The sequence below is a fragment of the Chiloscyllium plagiosum genome, chromosome 32 (assembly GCF_004010195.1).
Source record: "Chiloscyllium plagiosum isolate BGI_BamShark_2017 chromosome 32, ASM401019v2, whole genome shotgun sequence".
Lineage (NCBI taxonomy): Eukaryota > Metazoa > Chordata > Chondrichthyes > Orectolobiformes > Hemiscylliidae > Chiloscyllium > Chiloscyllium plagiosum.
The window spans coordinates 44,453,338-44,473,201 of record NC_057741.1 but is presented as its reverse complement, the minus strand read 5'-3'; the positions used below and the strand labels follow the sequence as shown (position 1 = coordinate 44,473,201).

Below are 19,864 nucleotides of genomic sequence, written 5' to 3'. Positions count from 1 at the left end.
ATTCCTAGAAGCACGGCATTCCAACCAGAACCCTTTCAACAAAAACATTGACTTGGACCCCATTTACCATCCCCTGAGAAAAAGGGCAGGAAATGACATCACCATGGGAAATGATCTCACCACAGGAAATGACATCACCAACCCAAGGAAACTCAAACATTAAATAGAAAGTGGGCTATACCACCAGTGCTTCTTTCGGAGGCCCATTGAAGAGGTTACCTAGTATGGTGACATAACATCTGAAAACGAACCTTCCAGTTCAGCGAGCAAACCTACATCCACTACCTCAATGTCTCAGAGCTGCACTGTCCCCCAGTTCCACTTCATTCTTTAGCTCATTTGACCTTCTAACAAGAAAACTTTTCTTTCCTCTTCTTTCACACATTACAGTACACAACCTGCAGCAACTCCGTGATATCTATATCCCTTTGTTCGCTTAACTGCTGTTCTGTCTCTACCTCTCATTTACTCCTTTCCCACCCTTCCACCTCATTCTCTGTCTTCAGAGTATATATCTTTTCCAGCCACCATTAGCTCTGAGGAAGGGTCACTGGATCTGAAACATTAATTGTGGTCTCTCTCCATAGATGCCACTAGAACTATGATTTTTGATTTTTTTTTCAGATTTCTAACCTCTGCAGTTCCTTTTTAAAAAAAAAAATCCCCTTAATTGAATTTATGACCAAAAACTTTCAATACATTAAGTCACTGTTCATGATTTGGTCTCCTCCATATTGGGATGGAGCCTAAACCCAAACTGGGTGACTGCACTGTAGAACACCCCCAACTCAATCCACAAGCATTATCCTGAGCTTTCGTTGATTTGTAACTGTAATTCTCCACTGCCTTATCTGTTCAAGACCTGAGGAGAAAGTGAGGTCTGCAGATGCTGGAGATCAGAGATGGAAATGTGTTGCTGGAAAAGCGCAGCAGGTCAGGCAGCATCTAGGGAACAGGAGAATCGACGTTTCGGGCATTAGCCCTTCTTCAGGAATGTTGAAGACCTGCCTCAGTGTTCCACTGAAGTCCATCAGAAGCTTGACAAACACCTTATCTTTCAACTCACTACCATGTTCAACAATTTCTATTATAACCTCCGCTTGATTCTTGTTCAGTATGTGTTTTTTCCCCATTTATTGTTTTACTGGGTTGTCTGGGTCTCTTATTTCCCTTCATGTTTCATTCATAGTCACATTTTATTTGGACATAAAATTCATTTCTTTACCATTTACTCTTTTGCTTTTTTCACTTTTTAAAAATTAATTCATAGAATGTGGCCTGTATGTATTGGAGATCCCTAACTGTCCTTAAGAAGGTTGTGATGAGCACAATCCATTATTGATGGAGGTAGATCCATAGAGCTATTGTGAAAGGACTTCCAGGAATCTGACTCAGCAATATATTTCCAAGGCAGGGGCTTAGGGGGGTACTCGCAGATGGTGGTAATTCCCATATATCTTTTGTCCTTTGAGTTGACAGAAATTATGGGTTGGTCTGTCCCAATTATAGCAGTTGTGGATTTGAATAGGTTCTGTATAAAGAGCCTTGAAAAACCTCTACAGTATATCTTGTAGATGGTACCCACTGCTACCACTGAGTACAGACAGTGAAAGGACTGAATGTTTGTGGATGTGATACCAATCAGGCAGACGGGCTGCGTCCTGGATGGTACCATGCTCGAGTATTGTTGAACCTGCACTCGTCCAGGCAAGTGAGGCGTATGCCATCACACTCCTGACTCCCCATAGATGGTGGGCAAGAGGAGAGCTACTCATAAAACAAAGCATCAAGAACTCTTTTGTAACATAATTTCACCTGACCTCAACCTTATCATAGAGCTTTGCTTTTGTTCTTTCTGCCTTTACCCCTTCTATAGGCTTAAAACCTCCTCCAGCACTATTTGTCTTTATCTACGAATGGTCATCTTGACCTGAAATGTTAACTTTGTTTCTGTCTATGGACATTGCCTGACCTGCTGAATATTTCCAGTATCTTTGGTGTTCATTACATTTGGTAGGACACTGACACAAGTATACACTGCACAGGCTACCATGTCTATTCTGTAAATATTAAATCTTAAGGCAACTATTTACTTAATACACAATACGCAGTTCTATCTTGAATCAGAAGAACATGTCAGAAAGCTGCAGCACAGAGAGATTTGAGGTTCTTGTGCATGAATCACAAAGAAAAAAGTTAGCAGCCAAGTTTAAGGGAGGATATATGGAATGTTGCCTTTGATATAAAAGGGAAAAGAGTATAAAAATAGGCAGGTCTTACTGAAATTATACAAGGCACTGGTCAGACTGCAGCTGGAATACAGAGAACTGTTTTGATCCACTTATCTCAAGAAACACATACTGTCACTGAAGGGAATCCGGAGACAGTTCACTAGGTTGATCTTGGGTATGGAGGGATTGTCTTATGAGGGAAGGTTGAGTAAATTGAGCTTGTACTCAGTAAAGTTTAAGAGAATGAGAGGTAACTGATTGAAATATAAAAGGTTCTTAGGAGTGCTTGATAGGTTGGATATAGAATGGTTGTTCCCCCAGAGGGCTTAATCTCAAAGTAAAACAGAGATGAAGAAGTTTTTTTTTCCCCTGTCAGAGGGTGGTAGAATTCTTCACTGCAGAGGTCTTTAGAAGCTGGGTTCTTAAGTATTTGAAGGCTGGGATAGACACGTTTTTCATCAGTAAGGGAAACAAGGGTTTATGGGCATAAGGAATTATCAGATCAGCCTTGATCTCATTGAATAGCAGAGTACATTTGATAGGCTGGATGGCTTATTTTGGTTCCTGCATCTTATGGCCTTGACTACATTATCTAATCAGATTTTCACTGTATATTTGGCACTACCAAGGAATTTAATGTTTTTTCCAACTATTTATGAATATTGATTATCAGTGTTAACATCCAGAATTCCTGGGTGATGTACTATCTGGCTTAGATACAGAATAAAGTTGTCCTTTGTATTGATATTGCACCAAACTGCACCCGACTATTGCCAGTTCCACCTCAAGTTCTCATGTGACTGTCTTCGTAACAAATTTATTAGTTATTTGTTAATAACATAATCAGGTTTGTACAACAGACGAGAATCAGGTGTGAAAGAGAATGATAAAGTTCTCCAACTGGTTGAATCTGAAGCAAAAATACCAAAAGGGCAACTCCTTAATGTGATACCATACAAAACAGCCTCCACACTAAAAATTTACCTTTGCTTGAAGTTCCATTTCAGCATCAGATTCATCCATCCAGCGGTCAAAATCAGGAGCCAAGAATATTGGTTTCTTCTCTTGTTTGGTCAGCCTGTGCCACCATCTATTCTCCATTTTCTTCACTGTTATATTTACCTGTCTTTCTGTGACCTTGAGCTGTAGCTATGAACACATGAATTTTGTTATAAATTTCCTAACAAGGTTACTTACATCACTAATTGAGTTAAAACAAGAGATATATTTATTGAAATTCATACAGTTACACAAAAACAATACAAATAACACATAAAAGAGCAATAGAGAATTTATCTGTCCCTGAAATTATGAACTGTTTACAGATATCACAAGAGTAAGGCAGTTTCCGAATCACCACAGGACATCCTAAACATCACACCATTTGAAGATTTCACACTGATTAGTCACCGTTATATATCCAGTAGTAATTAATTTGTGAGGTTCTTTAAAACCAAATTGCCAAAAAATCTAGATTATTACCAAAAAAAAAGAGTAAACTGGTTCACTAATTTCCTTCAAGGGTCCGAGTCTGACATCTCAACACAATCTGTTTTTTACATAATTCTGTTCTACATCATGACTTAACATCCTCAGTAACTAAGGTTGTGCTAGAAATGTCAGCCTTACCAGCAACACTCACAATCCATGAACATACAAAAACAAGCACTGAACCAATTAGGCCTACGGATTATTGGAAATATTTTAATACTATCCTTGCGACACAGTGGTTCAGTGGTTAGCACTGCTGCCTCACAGCAGCAGGGTCCCAGGTTCAATTCCAGTCTCGGGGCGACTGTCTGCGTGGAGTTTGCGCATTCTCCCAGTGGCTACGTGGGTTTCCTCCGGGTGCTCTGGTTTCCTCCCACAGTCCAAACATGTGCAGGTCAGGTGAATTGGCCATGCTAAGTTTCCCATAGTGTTAGGTGCATTAGTCAGAGGGAAATGGGTCTGGGTGGGTCCCTCTTCGGAGGGTCGGTGTAGACTGGTTGGGCCGAAGGGCCTGTTTCCACACTGTAGGGAATCTAATCTAAATGCTGACCTTGATCTTTATACTGACTGATTCCTGTATTACAACAACCACATTAAAATTAGCTATAAACAGAGACATTGTAGACAATAGTAACTGTCAATAAAGCTATAGTTTCAGAGAATGTACCCACTAATATCACGACTATATAATCATGCTAGGACTGAATCTCCACAGATCAATGTTTAGCAATGCATTCCCCTGGAACCCCAGCTGATTACATTCACACAGTGGCATGTGTTTGTGGTTACAAATAGGAGGAAATAAGTTTCAATTTACAGTCTCCCTGTTGTAACAGTAAGATCAATTGAAAACAGTCAACTTTCTTTTGATACGTTGCTGAAATGTAATCAGTACCAAAGTGTGAAAATGAGCAAAATTTATCGTGACATACCTCAGGATTCACTGGTGCCAAGAATGTAAGATGAAACTCATATGCATTGGCTCCTTTTGCACCATGGCCGTGGGCTGAAGGTAAAACATTGGAATATGATATAAAATATTTTCCAACACCTTTTTCACAGCTGAGGTATTATATATTTCAGTCTTAAGATCAGTAATAGTGACTAAACTAGAATGATGATATATTTGGAGCTCTGATAACAAGTTATATCTCTCTCACACTCACCACTTGAAGATATATCTTGGGCTTAAACGAAGCGCTCATTGAGACAGATCATTGTGACTCTGCTAAATGACAAAGTGTTGGCAAGAATTCCCCCACAGATATATGAGTGAGACACAGGCAAACTGGCATCATGTAAATAAAGTCAAGGAATTAAATTTAAATGCATGGCTCAACGATTGTTGGGTTTCAGTATGAGTCACTAGCACCAGTACTGAAGCTGATGACAGCTGTTCTGTTGGACAGGATTCACTTGAACTGTGCAGAGACCAGTGTACTGGTGAACTGAATAAATAGAGCTGCAGAGAGCGCGTTTTAAACTAATTAGCGAGGAGGGAAGAGAGAGAGAGAAGAGAATTGCAATGCTTGGGAAAGAGGAAATACAGACCCATAAACAAAAGAATATGACAACATCACGGCGTCACTATTTAGATAAAAATAATTCAGAGTGGGAAAGGAAGAAACAGAGCAAACAAGCAGAAAAACAACAGCATGCAGGATCAGTGGGAAAACATATTGCAAATAAGTGGCTTTTTACTAATATGCACTTAGTGTTTGGAACAAAATAAATGAATTAACAGTAAAAGTAGAGATTATTATGTATGATCTTATAGCCATTAAGAAGTCACAAGGAGATAAAAAGTTGGGAAGTAAATATACAAGGATACATGTCTTATTGAAAGGACAGACAGAAAGGAAAGGTTATAGGGTAGCTTTGCTAGAACAAGATGGAGTATGTATGTACGTTAGCAAGATGTGATCTTGAATCATAAGACACACCATGGGTGGGCATGGTGGCTCACAGCTCCAGGGACCCAGGTTCAATTCCTGCCTCGGGCGACTGTCTGTGCGGAGTTTGCATATTCTCCCAGTGTCTGTGGGGGTTTCCTCCAGGTGCTCCAGTTTCCTCCCACAATCCAAAAATGTGCAGGTCAGGTGAATTAGCCACGCTAAATTGCCCGTAGTGTTAGGGGTAAATACAGGGTAGGGGAATGGGTCTGGGTGGGTTACTCTTCGAAGGGTCAGTGTGGACATGTTGTGCCGAAGGGCCAGTTTTCATACTGTAGGGAATCTAATCATCTAATCTAATCAACATGGGTGGAGCCAAGAAATAACAAGGGGAAGATGAGACTGGCAGTAGTAGTCTACAGGCTGGGGTTATTTTCCCTGGAGCAGAGGCTAAGGGCTGACCTTAGAGAGGTTTATAAAATTACGAGACACATAAGGTAGCGCGTGCATGGAACAAGCTGGCAGAAGAAGGGTTGGAAGCTGGTACAATTACAATATTTAAAAAGATATCTGGCAGGGTATATGAACAGGAAGGGTTTAGAGGGATATAGGCCAAATGCTGGCAAATTGGACCAGGTCAGATTGGGATGGGATGTCTGGTCAGCTCAGTCAAGTTGAACTGAAGGGTCTGTTTCTGTACTTTATGACTTTATAACTCTATTTTGGATCTGGTCATTTGTAGTCAAGTAGGTTTAAAAAACCTCAAGGTAAAAGATAGCCTAACCTGGTAAAAATTTTGCGTACAGATTTGAGAGAGAGAGAGAGAAATTTGGGTCAGAAACAGCTGTTAAACTTAGATGAGAGTAATTATTCAGGAATGAGAGTCAAGTTAGTTGGCGTGGACTGGGAAATGATTTTGCTAAAAAGATGTTTGATGAATAATGATAGACATTTAAGAAAATTATTCATGACTCACAAGAACAATATGTGCAAATGAGGAAGAATATTCTAGCAAAGGGATGAAACAACCTTGGTTACCAAGGAAGTTAAGAAAGCATCAAATTGAAAGAAAAACATACAATATGGCAAAGATTAGTGGTAAACCAGAGGATTGGAAAAGCTTTGGATACTTATAAAAGAGGACCAAAAATAATAAACTCAATAAGCTATTGAGAGTAAACTAGCAAATAATATCAAAATAGACAGCAAGAGCTTCTCTGAATATATAAAGAGAGAATTGCTGAAATGCATAAAGGCCCCTTATGTAATGAGGATGGGGAAATATTAATGGGGAATCAGAAAATAGCAGAGAAGATGAATAAATACTTTGCATCAATCTACACAGTAAAAGACACTAACAACATTACAAAAATATTAAATAATTAATCAAGGTGCAAAAGGGGAAGAGGAAAATAATACAATAACTATCACTATAGTAGATGTACTCTGAAGCTAATTAGGCTTATGATCAGTAAGTCCCCTGGATCAATTGGGTTGCTTTCTAGTATAACAAAGGAAAAGCAACAAAGATTGTCGACTCTCTGGCAGACCTGCTGAAAGTTTTCAGCAATTTCTGTTTTTATTTCTGATTTCCAGCATCCGCAACTTTTGAATTTTTTGTATACTGACGAATATATATCCGATTGCAAAACATTAACTTTTTTTCCCAACAGATGCTGCCAGACCTGCAGCATTTCTCTAGTATTGTGCGTTTTTATTTCATGTAACGACAGGCTAGTTGGCATAACATCTGTCATTGGGAAAAAGGCAAAAACAGTCCATTAAAAGCTTGTGACTTAGGTTTGTATTTCCTAGTTCCTCAGCCTGTCTCCTGTGAAGGGAAATCCCTCACAAGCAAAATTTAGTGCAATTTGGGACGCAAACTGCAAGTAATTTCAAATAAAAGTAGATTTCATGAATTGAAGGACAGAAGGTAACAGATAAAGTGGATAAAAGGGAAACCTGTACTTAGGTTTCCAGTCAGCATTTCAAAAGTTGCTACAGCAATGATTAGCGTGCAAAATAAGAGCTTATATTGGATGCAGATACATGTGAGGATTTGGGTGGGGTGGGGGAGGAAGGAGAGAGATATACGTATAAACAAATAGTCGGCATAATCAGAACAATTTGTTTGTAACAAGGTCCTATCAGCAGCTCAAGGCCAGTACAGTTTGAACCGTACAAAAAAAAGTGCCTTTTCTTGGCTAGGAAAATAACATTTATTTATTATTTAAAAAAAAACAAATTGCTGGAAAGGCTCAGCAAGTCTGAAAGTACCTGTGAAGAGAAATCAGAATTAACATTTCAGATCCAGTGATCCCTCCTCAGAACTTATAACATATTTATAATCCAGGCATTTGTGTTTTGACTAATTACACAACAGAAAAGGATCAGCATGATAATCCTACCTTTGAATGAAAGAGTATTTTCAGTGACATTGAGATCAGGTTTCTGTTAAAAGAGAGGACAAGTCACCAGTTAAACTGACAGAATTTTTAAAATATTTATTGTTGCCTGAACTCTCTACCAGAGCACTTTAACAAAAAGTCTAGATTAGAGTGGTGCTGGGGTAAGGTTGGGGGAGGGGAAATGGACTTCACCATTTTTCTCATTTCCCCTTCCCCAACCTTACCCTAGTTCCAACCTTCCAGGTCAGCACCAATCTCATGGCCTGTCCTACCTGCCAATCCTCCTTCCTATCTATCCACTCCACTTTCCTCTCTGACCTATCACCTTCACCCCCACCTCCATCCACCTATTGTACTCTTGGCTACCTTCTCCCCAGCCCCAACCCCTTCCCATTTATCTCTCCAACCCAGAGGCTCCCTGCCTTCATTCCTGATGAAGGGCTTTTGCCCGAAACATCGATCTTCCTGCTCCATGATGCTGCTTGACTTGCTGTGCTTTTCCAGCACCACTCTAATCTAGATTCTGATCTCCAGCATCTGCAGTCCTCACTTTTGCTTACTTTAACAAAAACACAATTATAAACTTACTATTCAATTATTCAACAGGTGTTTTAAAAAATTCTCAAGGTCAGGTTCGTAGGAGAGTAGTCTGACACAGAACAAACGGGGGGGGGGAGGTGGGGAGATGGGAAATGGACTTCCTGCAGATAATGAAAACACAGATATCACATAGGACCATGCAATCAGTTTACCAAAGACAATGGATATAAAAGGTGTCTGGGACCAACTTTGTGACTACATGGACCCACGGGTATCAAATCAGTGGATAACAAGCAATGCGTAAAAATCAGGACAAAACAAGCAAATACTTTAAATTAAGGTTTCATCAGTGCCCTTATAGGGTGCATGCATTCTTGTTAATCTCTGGAAGGTTAGAAGAGGTGCAAGGCACTGGACATGTAAGACAACAAGAGATTGAAATGACCTCGAAAACAAAGTCTCCGGGAAATTAAAATTTTCTCAAATATTATTTCTTATAGTCTTGAATAATTATTTACATAAAATAATTATACATTGGTCTTGATATTATGATAGGTGACATGATTGCTCTTTAAATCAGCAGAATCCATATAAATTTAGAAGAAATTAAAGTTAAACAGCTAGGGCAAAGGCTTATGCCAAAAATTATTTTGCATGTCACAGAAGTTAGTGTTGAGACTCAAATCTGTTCTCCGAAACACCCCTTTCACTATTTGAACAACACAGTGATTTTAGTCTGCTAATTCATCACTCAGAATTCACATTTTGGCATCACAAAGGACAGTTGACCACACACCAATTCATTCCTGATGAAGAGCTTATGCCCAAAACGTCAACTCTCCTGCTCCTTGGATGCTGCCTGACCTGCTGTGCTTTTCCAATGCCACACTTTTCAACATACATCAATTGTTTAAATTAGAACACAGTGACAAATTTGAGCCAGACGTCGGGGACCCAGTCAGTTACATATTAGGTACAAAAACAATGATTAAGAATCCGATAAATCAAACTTTCAATTTATCTGAAGATATACGACTCCCTTTATTGTAGCAATCTAAATGAGGGGCCTGGCTAATATTTCTTAATCTAATTGTCACACAGGGTTGCATTTAGTGAGGGAAAGAGACAACTTCTATATTAGAAGTATCGGTGTAAAAAAGGGTGGCACGGTGGCTCAGTGGTTAGCACTGCTGCCTCACAGCAGCAGGGGGTCCCACGTTCAATTCCAGCCTCGGGTGACTGTCTGTGTGGAGTTTGCACAGACAACTTCTATATTAGAAGTATCGGTGTAAAAAAGGGTGGCACGGTGGCTCAGTGGTTAGCACTGCTGCCTCACAGCAGCAGGGGGGTCCCACGTTCAATTCCAGCCTCGGGTGACTATCTGTGTGGAGTTTGCACATTCTCCCAGTGTCTGCGAGGGTATCCTCCGGGTGCTCCAGTTTCCTTCCACAGTCCAAAGGATGTGCAGGTGAACTGGCCATGCTAAATTGCCTGTAGTGTTAGGTGCATTAGTCAGAGGGAAATGGGACTGGGTGGGTTACTCTTTGGAGGGTCAGTCTGGACCAAAGGGCCTGTTCCACACTGTAGGGAATCTAATCTAATTTCAATCTTGTTCTTCCTTTTCCAAAAGGAAACATCTGGTTTCTCCTCGTTGACCAAATTTTCCGTGTACAGAATATTCCTATTCTTACTCCACGTACTGAAGCTTACAAATGGTGCTTTGCCAGCCATGATTATACATATTTGTTATCATTCATTTTATTTTTTAAACACAGGGCCTGGCATTTCAATTAGATCCGCTGATATTTACAGCAAAAATATCCTAAAATCTGCCAGACAAATGCAAACATTGAGGAATTTCAAATGTCAGTTACATCTGATACAAATTGACTTACATAATCTTTGAATTAGTTTAGAGAAAACAGCCTGACCCACAAGAGTCAGACCCTCAGGTCAAATTAATTACCATGAGGATTTTCTACAACTGTACAGGCCAGCGGGGTTTTAAGGAGACTCTTGGTAATAAGTAACAAAAACAGAATTTACTGGAGAAACTTAGATCTGGCACCGTCTGTGGACAGAAAGCACAATTAATGTTTCAAGTCTAATCATCTTCAATACTGGTCATTGGACTCAAAATGTTAACTCTTTTCTCTCCACGGATGCTGCCAGATTTGCTGAATTTCACCAACAATTTCTGTTTTTGTTTCAGACCTTCAGCATACATAGGTCTTCATTTTATTTTACTCTGGTATTAAGTTTGTCTTTAGTTACAATGAGTTAGATAGGCATGCTTTAAAAGCTTTTAGATATTGTTTTTTAATTTCTAACTACAACATACCAAACAAACTAGTAAGTGGTCTTATACACTATAGCCTTCTGAAATAATTTTCAACTAATTTAAAATCGGGTTACTCACATGACTTTTTTGCAGTAAAGCTGTGCCTAGTTACCACTCAAATTTATCATTATGTGTGGTGATCTACAATATGTATAAACAGAAATTAACAGAATTTTGAATGCAGTTGGTGTCTGGGTCATCTATTTTCCAAAGCTGAAACTCATTGCTTAATATTCGGTTTCAGAGGATTACATTGGGTAGACAGTGAAAGTCTTTTTCCTAGGATGATGACATCAGCTTGTATGAGGGGGCATAACCACAAATTGAGGGGTGATAGATTTAAGACAGATGTCAGAGGCAGGTTCTTTACTCAGACAGTGGTAAGGGTATGGAATGCCCTACCTACCAATGTAGTTAGCTCAGCCACATTAGGGAGATTTAAACAATCCTTGAATAAGCACATGGATGATGATGGGATAGCGTAGGGGGACGAGCTGAGAATAGTCCACAGGTCGGCGCAACATTGAGGGCCGAAGGGCCTGTTCTGTGCTGTATTGTTCTATGTTCTACATTAAATTATTTTTTGCATGTTTTATCTCTCCTATACATGTGGTCTGAGATTATGATAACCAAATGTGAAAGCACATAATACCTGTACTGTCAGCAAGTGTGGTTGGGCAGGGTAGGATTTTCATAACTGGAAAACCTTGCCTCCAATTTCACTAGTGAAATCATTCATTACACCTCATTCTCTTTTTGAATAAGCTAAACAGCGAGTAACACAGGACCTGACAATGGTTGATGTGTGCTTTGAATATCAATATTGATATTAACTTTGTGGTGAATTTTCAGTTTTTTGGCCAGGAGGTTTGATGGTGCTGAAGGATTAATTCCTCAAAGTCTGTGTGTAAAATACTAGATATAAGTTTGATGACAGAAAGTCAATGCAAAGGATCCAGAAGTTTAAAGAGGTGCAGAAAATGGTGCATTAAACACGAGCACTCTGCTTCTGTTTGTAGAGCTTTAGGTTGAAGTATTAAAGAGCCATAGTCGCTGGGTTCCTTCATTGCAAAGTAAATAATTGAAAATAATTTACAAAATACAATCAAAAGGTCCTAGTAAATGCTCAATTTTTAAAGTTAACATTACTTTGTTGTCTCTCTCTCTCTCTCTCTCTCCTTTCAGGGACCAAGTTCCAATATTCAGCTGCTGTTGTGATTCTAGTTGTAGTCGACTGAGAGAGGAACCAACTGGGTTGAGGCAGAGTTTTGTATAATACTATCCATGCAGTGACAATCCCATCACTCATACTTATCTTTGGGAGGACATGTGTACAGCAGGATGTGCAATGAGAACAATTAGCAAGTAGAAGATAGGAAATGTGATATTAATTCAATTAGTTTATTAATTGTTGTAATATAGAATGCACAGCCAGGAACAAATTCAACAATTTTCAAAAGGGAACCAGCTAAGCGATTGAAAAGAAAGCATTTGCAAGGTCATTGGCAAAGACTAAGAAAGTGGGATTAAATAGATAATTCTTCCAAAGAACTGGTAGAGGTACAACAGTCTGAATGGCCATCGTCAGCACAGTATGACTGAAATTACGATATCATGTAGACAATGTCTGGAGGATCCCCTTGTGAACCTTCTCTCATTGTTGGGAAATAAAATTGCTGTGGACTCTTCATCTGAAATCCATTTACAGTTGAAAACAACCAGTTAGCTAACCTCAGCTGCAGGTCCCACAAAAGATCATTCATCCAACTGGTCCAAGATATTAATATACAGACAATTACCCTTTTCAAATTCTTTGTCGCTCATGTCAAAGGCTCAAGTAGCTGATGTCTTGTGATCAGCGTTGGATACTAAAGTGAATCCTCAATCATCTTATTAAAATCACCAGATGTCAATCTTCTCATTAGCTAAATATAGGACATGTCTGTGATGGACTGATTTTTATTTTGCTAATTACTGAACTGTATCAAACTTACGCTGTTAGGAATAGTTGGAAATGTCAAGTTAAAGAAGGCAACTGGCTGAGGGTGCCAGATTGGATAAGCTCTAACTTTGGAAACAGATTGAAAGAGAAAAGCAGGGATGTGGATAGAAATTGCTGTGCCTTCACTGAAACATGATGTTCCAGTATTGGGTTCTGTTGCCCTTACAGAGACTGTGGCACATCATAGATCTTTTAGCCAGATAGTTCTACGTCATCACTATGTTCCACTCAAGTTTATGCAGATCAGACTCTGTTTTACAATCCGCCATTCTCATTGAGCAATTCACTGAACATTTGGAGAAGCAAACAGCTCCCCTGAAAATGGGGCACAAGCAGAATATGTGGATTCAGGAATTAACAAAGTGACATGGCTACTCCACTAACTAATCTTCTACATTCATCTGACATTTATGTGAAAACAGTAAATTTAGGCCAGCAGCTTGACATATTGAAGAATTAATCTACTCGAGCTAAAATGCAAATCAATTCAGATTATTAAAGTACAAGAAAAAGATACACATTAGCATCGATTGGTCACATGAAGACATTCTAAGTGTTTCACAGATAGTGATTACATTTGAAGTATAGCAACCTTTCATGAAACCACATGATGTGGTCATTTGGCTCATCATGCCTGTACGTTTCTTTTAAAGCAGGGAACCAAAATAAATAGAAAAGTCTCACAAACAGCACCAACCTGCTAGGTGCAGACACATCTCTCCATGATAGTATCAGTGAGAGTGACCAATGCACAATCCTTGTGGAGACAAAGTCCCGCCTTCACACTGAGAAAACCTTCGTTGTGTTGTGTGGCACTCCCACTGTGCTAAATGGGACAGATTTCAAACAGATCAAGCAGCGTAATACTGAGTATTCCCATGAGGCTCTGTGGGCTATCAACAGCAGCAGAATTATACTCCAGCACAATCTGTTACCTCATATGCCAGCATATCCCTCACTCAACCATTACCATCAAGCCAGGGGGTCAACCCTAGCTCAATGGAGTGTGCAGCAGGTCATGCTGGGAGCAGCACCAAGTACACCTGAAGATAAGGTGTCAACCTGTTGAAGCCACCAAACAGGATTATTTGCATGGCAAACATCATAAGCAGTAAGTGATAGACAGAGCTAAGCAATCTCATAACCAATATAGATCAGATCTAAGCTCCTGCAGTCCTGCAACAGTTGTGAATGGTAGTGGACAATTAAACAACTCACTGGAGGAGGCAGCTCCACAAATATCCCCTTCCTCAATGATGGAAGATCCCAGTACATCAGTGTAAAAAATAAAGCTGAAGGCTTTCGCAGCAATTTTCAGCCAGAAGTGTCGAGTGGTTGACTCATGTCAGCCTCCTCCAGTGATCCCCACCATTACAGATACCAGTCTTCAGCCAATTTGATTCACTCTACATGACATCAGGAAATGGTTACAGACACTGATTACTGCATTGCCTACATTCTGGCAATAGTACTGAAGACTTGTGCTCTCCTAGCCAAGCTCTTCCAGTACAGTTACAACACTGGTATTGACCCAACAATATGGAAAATTGCCCTGGTTATGTCCTGTACACAAAAAAGCAGGACAAATCCAATTCAGCCAGTTACCACCACCCCATCAGTCTACTATGGATTGTCAGTAAAGTGATGGAAGAGTTCACTAATAGTGCTAACAAGCAGTACCTGCTCAGCAATAACCTGCTCAGTGATGACCAGTTTGGGTGCTGCAAGGGCCACTCTGCTCCTGACTTAATTAGAGCCTTGGTTCAAACATGGACAAAAGAGCTGAATTCCAGAGGGGAGGGGAGAGTGTCAGCCCTTGACATCAGAGCTCCATTTAACCAAGGGTTGCAACTAGGAGTCCTAGCAAAACTGGAATCAATGGGTATCGGGGCAAACCCTGGTGGTTGGAGTCAAACCGGACACATAGGAAGATAGTTGTGGTTGTTGGAGGTCAGTCATTTCAGTTCCAAGACATCTCTGTACGAGTTCTTAAAATTAGTATCCTAGGTCCAACCATCTTCAATTATTTCATCAATGACCTTCCCTCCTTCATAAGGTCAGAAGTGGGATGTTCACTGATGATTGCACAATGTTCAGAACCATTCAGAACTCCTCAGATACTGAAGCAGTCCATGTCCAAATGCAACAAGATCTAAACAACATCTTGGGCTGACAAGTCGCAAGTAACATTCCTGCCACACAAATACCATCTCCAATAAGAGACATTTTAACCAGCACCCCCCTGACACTCAATGATGTTACAATCACTGAATCCCCCACGATCAGCATCCTGGGGTTATCATTAACCAGAAACTCAACTGGACTCACCACATAATGAGGCTACAAGCACAGGTCAGAGGCTAGGAATCTTGTCGCTAGTAACTCACCTCCTGACTCCCCAAAGCTTGTCCACAAGGCACAAGTCAGAAGCATGATGGAATACTCTTCACATGTCTGGATGAATGCAACTCCAACAACACTCAAGAAGCTTGACACCAGCCATGACAAAGCAGTCCACATATCTGGCACTACATCCACAAGCACCCATTCCCTCCACCACCAATGCTCAGTAGCATCTTGTACCATCTACAAGATGGACTGCAGAAATTCACTAAAGATCCTCACACAGTACCTTCCAAATCCACAGCCACTTCCACCTAAAAGGACAGGTGAACAATACCACCTCCAAGTTCCTCTCCATGCCACTCACCATCCTGACTTGGAAATATATCATTATTCCTTCATGTTGCTGGGTCAAATCCTGCAATCCCCTTCCTAATGGCATTGAGAGTTAACTCACAGCAGGTGGACTGCAGAGGTTCAAGGCAGCTAACCACCACCTTCTCTGAGGCAATAAATGCTGGCCAGCCAGCGATGCCACATCCCACAAATGAATCCCACAAAAATAAATGGCTAACAGAATTTGTTTTTGTGATGTTATTTGAGGGTCAAAGGTTGATCTTACTCTTCTTCATGGAATTATTTACATTCTTCTGACAGATGACACCTCTGACAGAATCCCAATCCATCAGCACTGTGACTGGCTGAATTGTGAGCGAACCTATTGAGCAAGGCTTGATCCCACAGCTTTTGCATCAGAGCCAAAACTGACATTGAAACAATGGTCAACAACCATTAAAACAGACTTGGAGTTAAAAGAAAGATTATTGTGAACTAGAATTATCAATTTCATCATCAGTATCTTAAAAACCATCCACTCCCTGGGTCCACCTCTAACTCTGCTATAAACATTTCATACAGCTCTCATCTACAGACTCAACTCAACTCTGCCTGGCCCCCAACTATCCGTGAATTCCAGCTCAACCAGAACTCAATTACTTACAATCAATCTTACAACGATCTCATTTATCCATCACCGCATACTTCCTAACCCATTTTAAAACTTCATCTTTGCAATTAAATTTCTCCATGGCTGCACCTCCCTACCACACCCCCAAACAACAGTACGCTCCAGATAACTCTGTCTTTGTAATTGCCCTCATTTAAGTTTAGCACATTTGTTTCTGACCCAAATTTCTCACTCTCTGACTGCATGCTAAATTTACCATGTTATAGTCACTGTTTCCTATGGGTTCTTTTACTCTGAGATCAAGAGAAATAAAGACAACCCTAGTGATTATAGACCAGTGAGCCTTACTTCAGTTGTGGGTAAAATGTTGGAAACGTTAGAAGTGAGGACTGCAGATGCTGGAGATCGGAGTCAAGAGTGTGGTGCTGGAAAAGCACAGCAAGTCAAGCAGCATCTGAGAAGCTGGAGAATCGACGCTTCAGGCATCAACGATTCCTGATGAAGGGCTTATGCCCGAAACTTTGATTCTTCTGCTCCTCGGATGCTGCCTGACCTGCTGTGCTTTACCAGCATATTCTCAACACAAAAGGTTAGAAGAGAAAGGATTTATAATCATCTAGAAAAAGGAAGAAGTTGCTTAGGGATAGTCAACACGGTTTTGTGAAGGGTAGGTCGTGCCTCACTAACCTTATTGAGTACTTTGAGAAGGTGACCAAACAGGTAGGTGAGGATAAAGTGGCTGCTATGGTGTATATGGATTTCAGCAAGGCTTTTTATAAGATTCCCCAGGGTAAGCTATTACACAAAATTTGGAGGCATGGAATTGAGGGTGATTTAGCCGTTTGGATCAGAAATTGGCTAGCTGAAAAAAGACAGAGGGTGGTGGTTGATGGGAAATTTTCATCCTGAAGTGCAGTTACTAGCAGTGTACCAAAAGGACCTATTTTGGGGACTCTGCTGTCTGTCATTTTACAAATGATCTGGATGAGGTTGTAGAAGGATGGTTTAGGAAATTTGCAGATGACAGCAAGATTGGTAGAGTTGTGAATAGTCCCGAAGGATGTCGTGGGTTACAGAGGGACATAGATAAGCTGCAAAGCTGGGATGAGAGGTGGCAAAATAGAGTTTAATGCAGAAAAGTGTGAGGTGATTCACTTTGGAAAGAGTACTGGGCTAATGGTAAGATTCTTGGTAATTTAGATGAACAGAGAGATCTCTGTGTCAATGTACATAGATCCCTGAAAGTTGTCATCTATTGATAGAGTTGTTAAGAAGGCATACGTTGTGTTAGCTTTTATTCGTAGAGGGATTGAGGTCATGTTGCAGCTGTACAAAACTCTGGTATGGCCGCACTTGGAGTATTGCGTACAGTTCTGGTCACTGCATTATAGGAAGGACGTGAAAGCTTTGGAAAGGGTTCAGAAGAGATTTACTAGGATGTTGCATGGTATGGAGGGAAGGTCTTACAAGGAAAGGCTGAGGGAACTGAGGCTGTTTTCTTTGGAAAGAAGAAGGTGACAGGTGACTTACTCGAAATGTAGAAGATAATCAGAGAGTTAGATAATGTGCCTTTTTCCTCAGACAGTGAAGGCTAACACGAGGGGACATACAGTTAGGATAGATTTTAGGGGTAGTTTCTTCACTCAGAGCAGTAGGGGCGTGGAACAACCTCCCTGCAACAGTAGTAGATTCGCTAATGTTAACGGCATTTAAATGGGCTTTGGACGTACATATGGATAATAACGGAACAGTGTTGGTTAGATGGGCATCAGATTATTTTCACAGGTCGTCGCAACATCGAGGGCCAAAGGACCTGTACTGCACTGTAACATTCTATGTTCTATATTCTATCTGGATTCGACATCTTCGGATCGAAGATCATTTCTTGCTATTATACATATTCTAACCCTTAGATCCGTACAAGGTCTTAAATTAGATACAACCATACAGAGATAAATATGGGCATCAGAGCACAGTTTGGATTTAGTCACAGAGATGTACAGCATGGAAACAGACCCTTCGGTCCAACCTGTCCATGCTGACCAGATATTTTTGTAATACAGTTCAGTCTGAATAATCTTGACTATACTGCTTTCATATTAATTGTTTGCTGGAAACAGCTATTCAATAGCATCACTTCCTATATTCCCATGGTCACGAACAGATTTACATGACTCTATTCTATATCCAATATTTCATATTCCAAAGTACATTATATTAACCTTAGATTAAAATTAATCTCCTACTCTTGACCTCATCAATCAAACTGGTCCAAATCCCATTTAATGCCAACCTTCCTTAGATTTATCATCTGTCACATTACTTGGTGTCATCAACAAATCCAGTATTATAACCATTACCCACTTCTGCACCATTATAGAAATTACAAGTCTGTTGCCAATTTGGGAAGTTATCTTACTCTGTGCATCTCACACCATTGATTAAGTTTTAAGAATTACAGGTCCAACTTCAAAGTAAATCCATCTGACAAAATAAGGAAAATTATCTCCTGATTTTACTCGTCATACAGGCTATCTCACCTCACTGTTTGTCAGAGCACTGACCCTTAACCCACCCCTCAGTCTAATTCACCAGCTCTCACCCTAACCCATTCCATTAGTCCCTATGCAACCATCTAAACTACTCACATCCCAATTCCCAGAAATTCACGTCAGATTCACATGCTCTAATCACCTGTAGCCTTATATAGTTTACACTCCTAGATTTTTTTATTCCCAAATCATCACAATTCCCATGTTCAATCTGAGTTCCATCATTCCAATTCCCTATTCCCAATATCACAGCCCCATTCTAATCACATCAACTTCATTCCCATTTTCCCCATTTCATAATTTCCAATGCCCTAGCCCCATTCACATTCCCCCAGCCACAAACTGAATCTGAATCTGAATCTGAATCTGAATCCCAATCCCAATCCCAATCCCAAATCCCATGTCCAATAAACCATTCCCCAATCTCTTCATGCTCAATCCTTTATTCCGATCTCCCCAATCCCCATTCTCTTCATTCCCATTGCCCTCACTCCCACCTGGACTCCGCTCAGGTCCACCCTCAGATACAGCTCCTGGTGTCTCTGTGCCCAGTAAACATGAGGGGTCAGGGTCAGGGTCGGGGTCGGGCTCGGGCTCGGGCCGGGGCCGGGGCCGGGGCCTAGACCCAGGCCCGGCGGATGATGCTGCTGCCCCTCCATCCCCAGAGCTCGGTGCCGCCGGCCTCCGGTTCAGGATCGCGCTGCCTCTTTTTGCTGGAACAATCTGCACGGCGGCCGTGCGCGCAACCCGTGCCGTGCCGGGGACGTGCGTGCCGCCGCGCCGGGAACGCGGGCCAGGTTACGCGCATGGCGCTGCTGTCCCCGGACGGGGAGCTCACCCTCGTGGATTTTCCAGACACTCCCGCCACTCCGCACAACAGCGGGAAGAAATTAAACAAAATCATCCTTCTTTTGCCATTGATGACTTCAAATAAGTTTATATGGAGAAAAGTAAACTTGTTTAACCCAGTGGGTTATGGAAGATCATCTTGGTGGGCGGCACGGTGGCACAGTGGTTAGCACTGCTGCCTCACAGCGCCAGAGACCTGGGTTCAATTCCCGCCTCAGGCGACTGACTGTGTGGGTGTTAACTCTGCT

The 19,864-nt window shown here is 40.9% G+C and overlaps 1 protein-coding gene across 1 annotated transcript in view; it reads right to left on the bottom strand.

Moving 5' to 3' along the window:
• hacd3 (3-hydroxyacyl-CoA dehydratase 3) overlaps positions 1-19,512 on the bottom strand; it is a 37,386-nt gene extending 17,874 nt beyond the window's left edge. The window contains exons 1-4 of the mRNA XM_043674597.1: positions 19,265-19,512; positions 8,023-8,065; positions 4,655-4,728; positions 3,216-3,380 (exon numbers count right to left, since the gene is read on the bottom strand). Coding sequence (XP_043530532.1) covers positions 3,216-3,380; positions 4,655-4,728; positions 8,023-8,065; positions 19,265-19,426 — 444 coding nt within the window. The 5' untranslated portion in view covers positions 19,427-19,512. The remainder of the gene's footprint in view (positions 1-3,215; positions 3,381-4,654; positions 4,729-8,022; positions 8,066-19,264) is intronic.
• Positions 19,513-19,864: the final 352 nt, after the last annotated feature.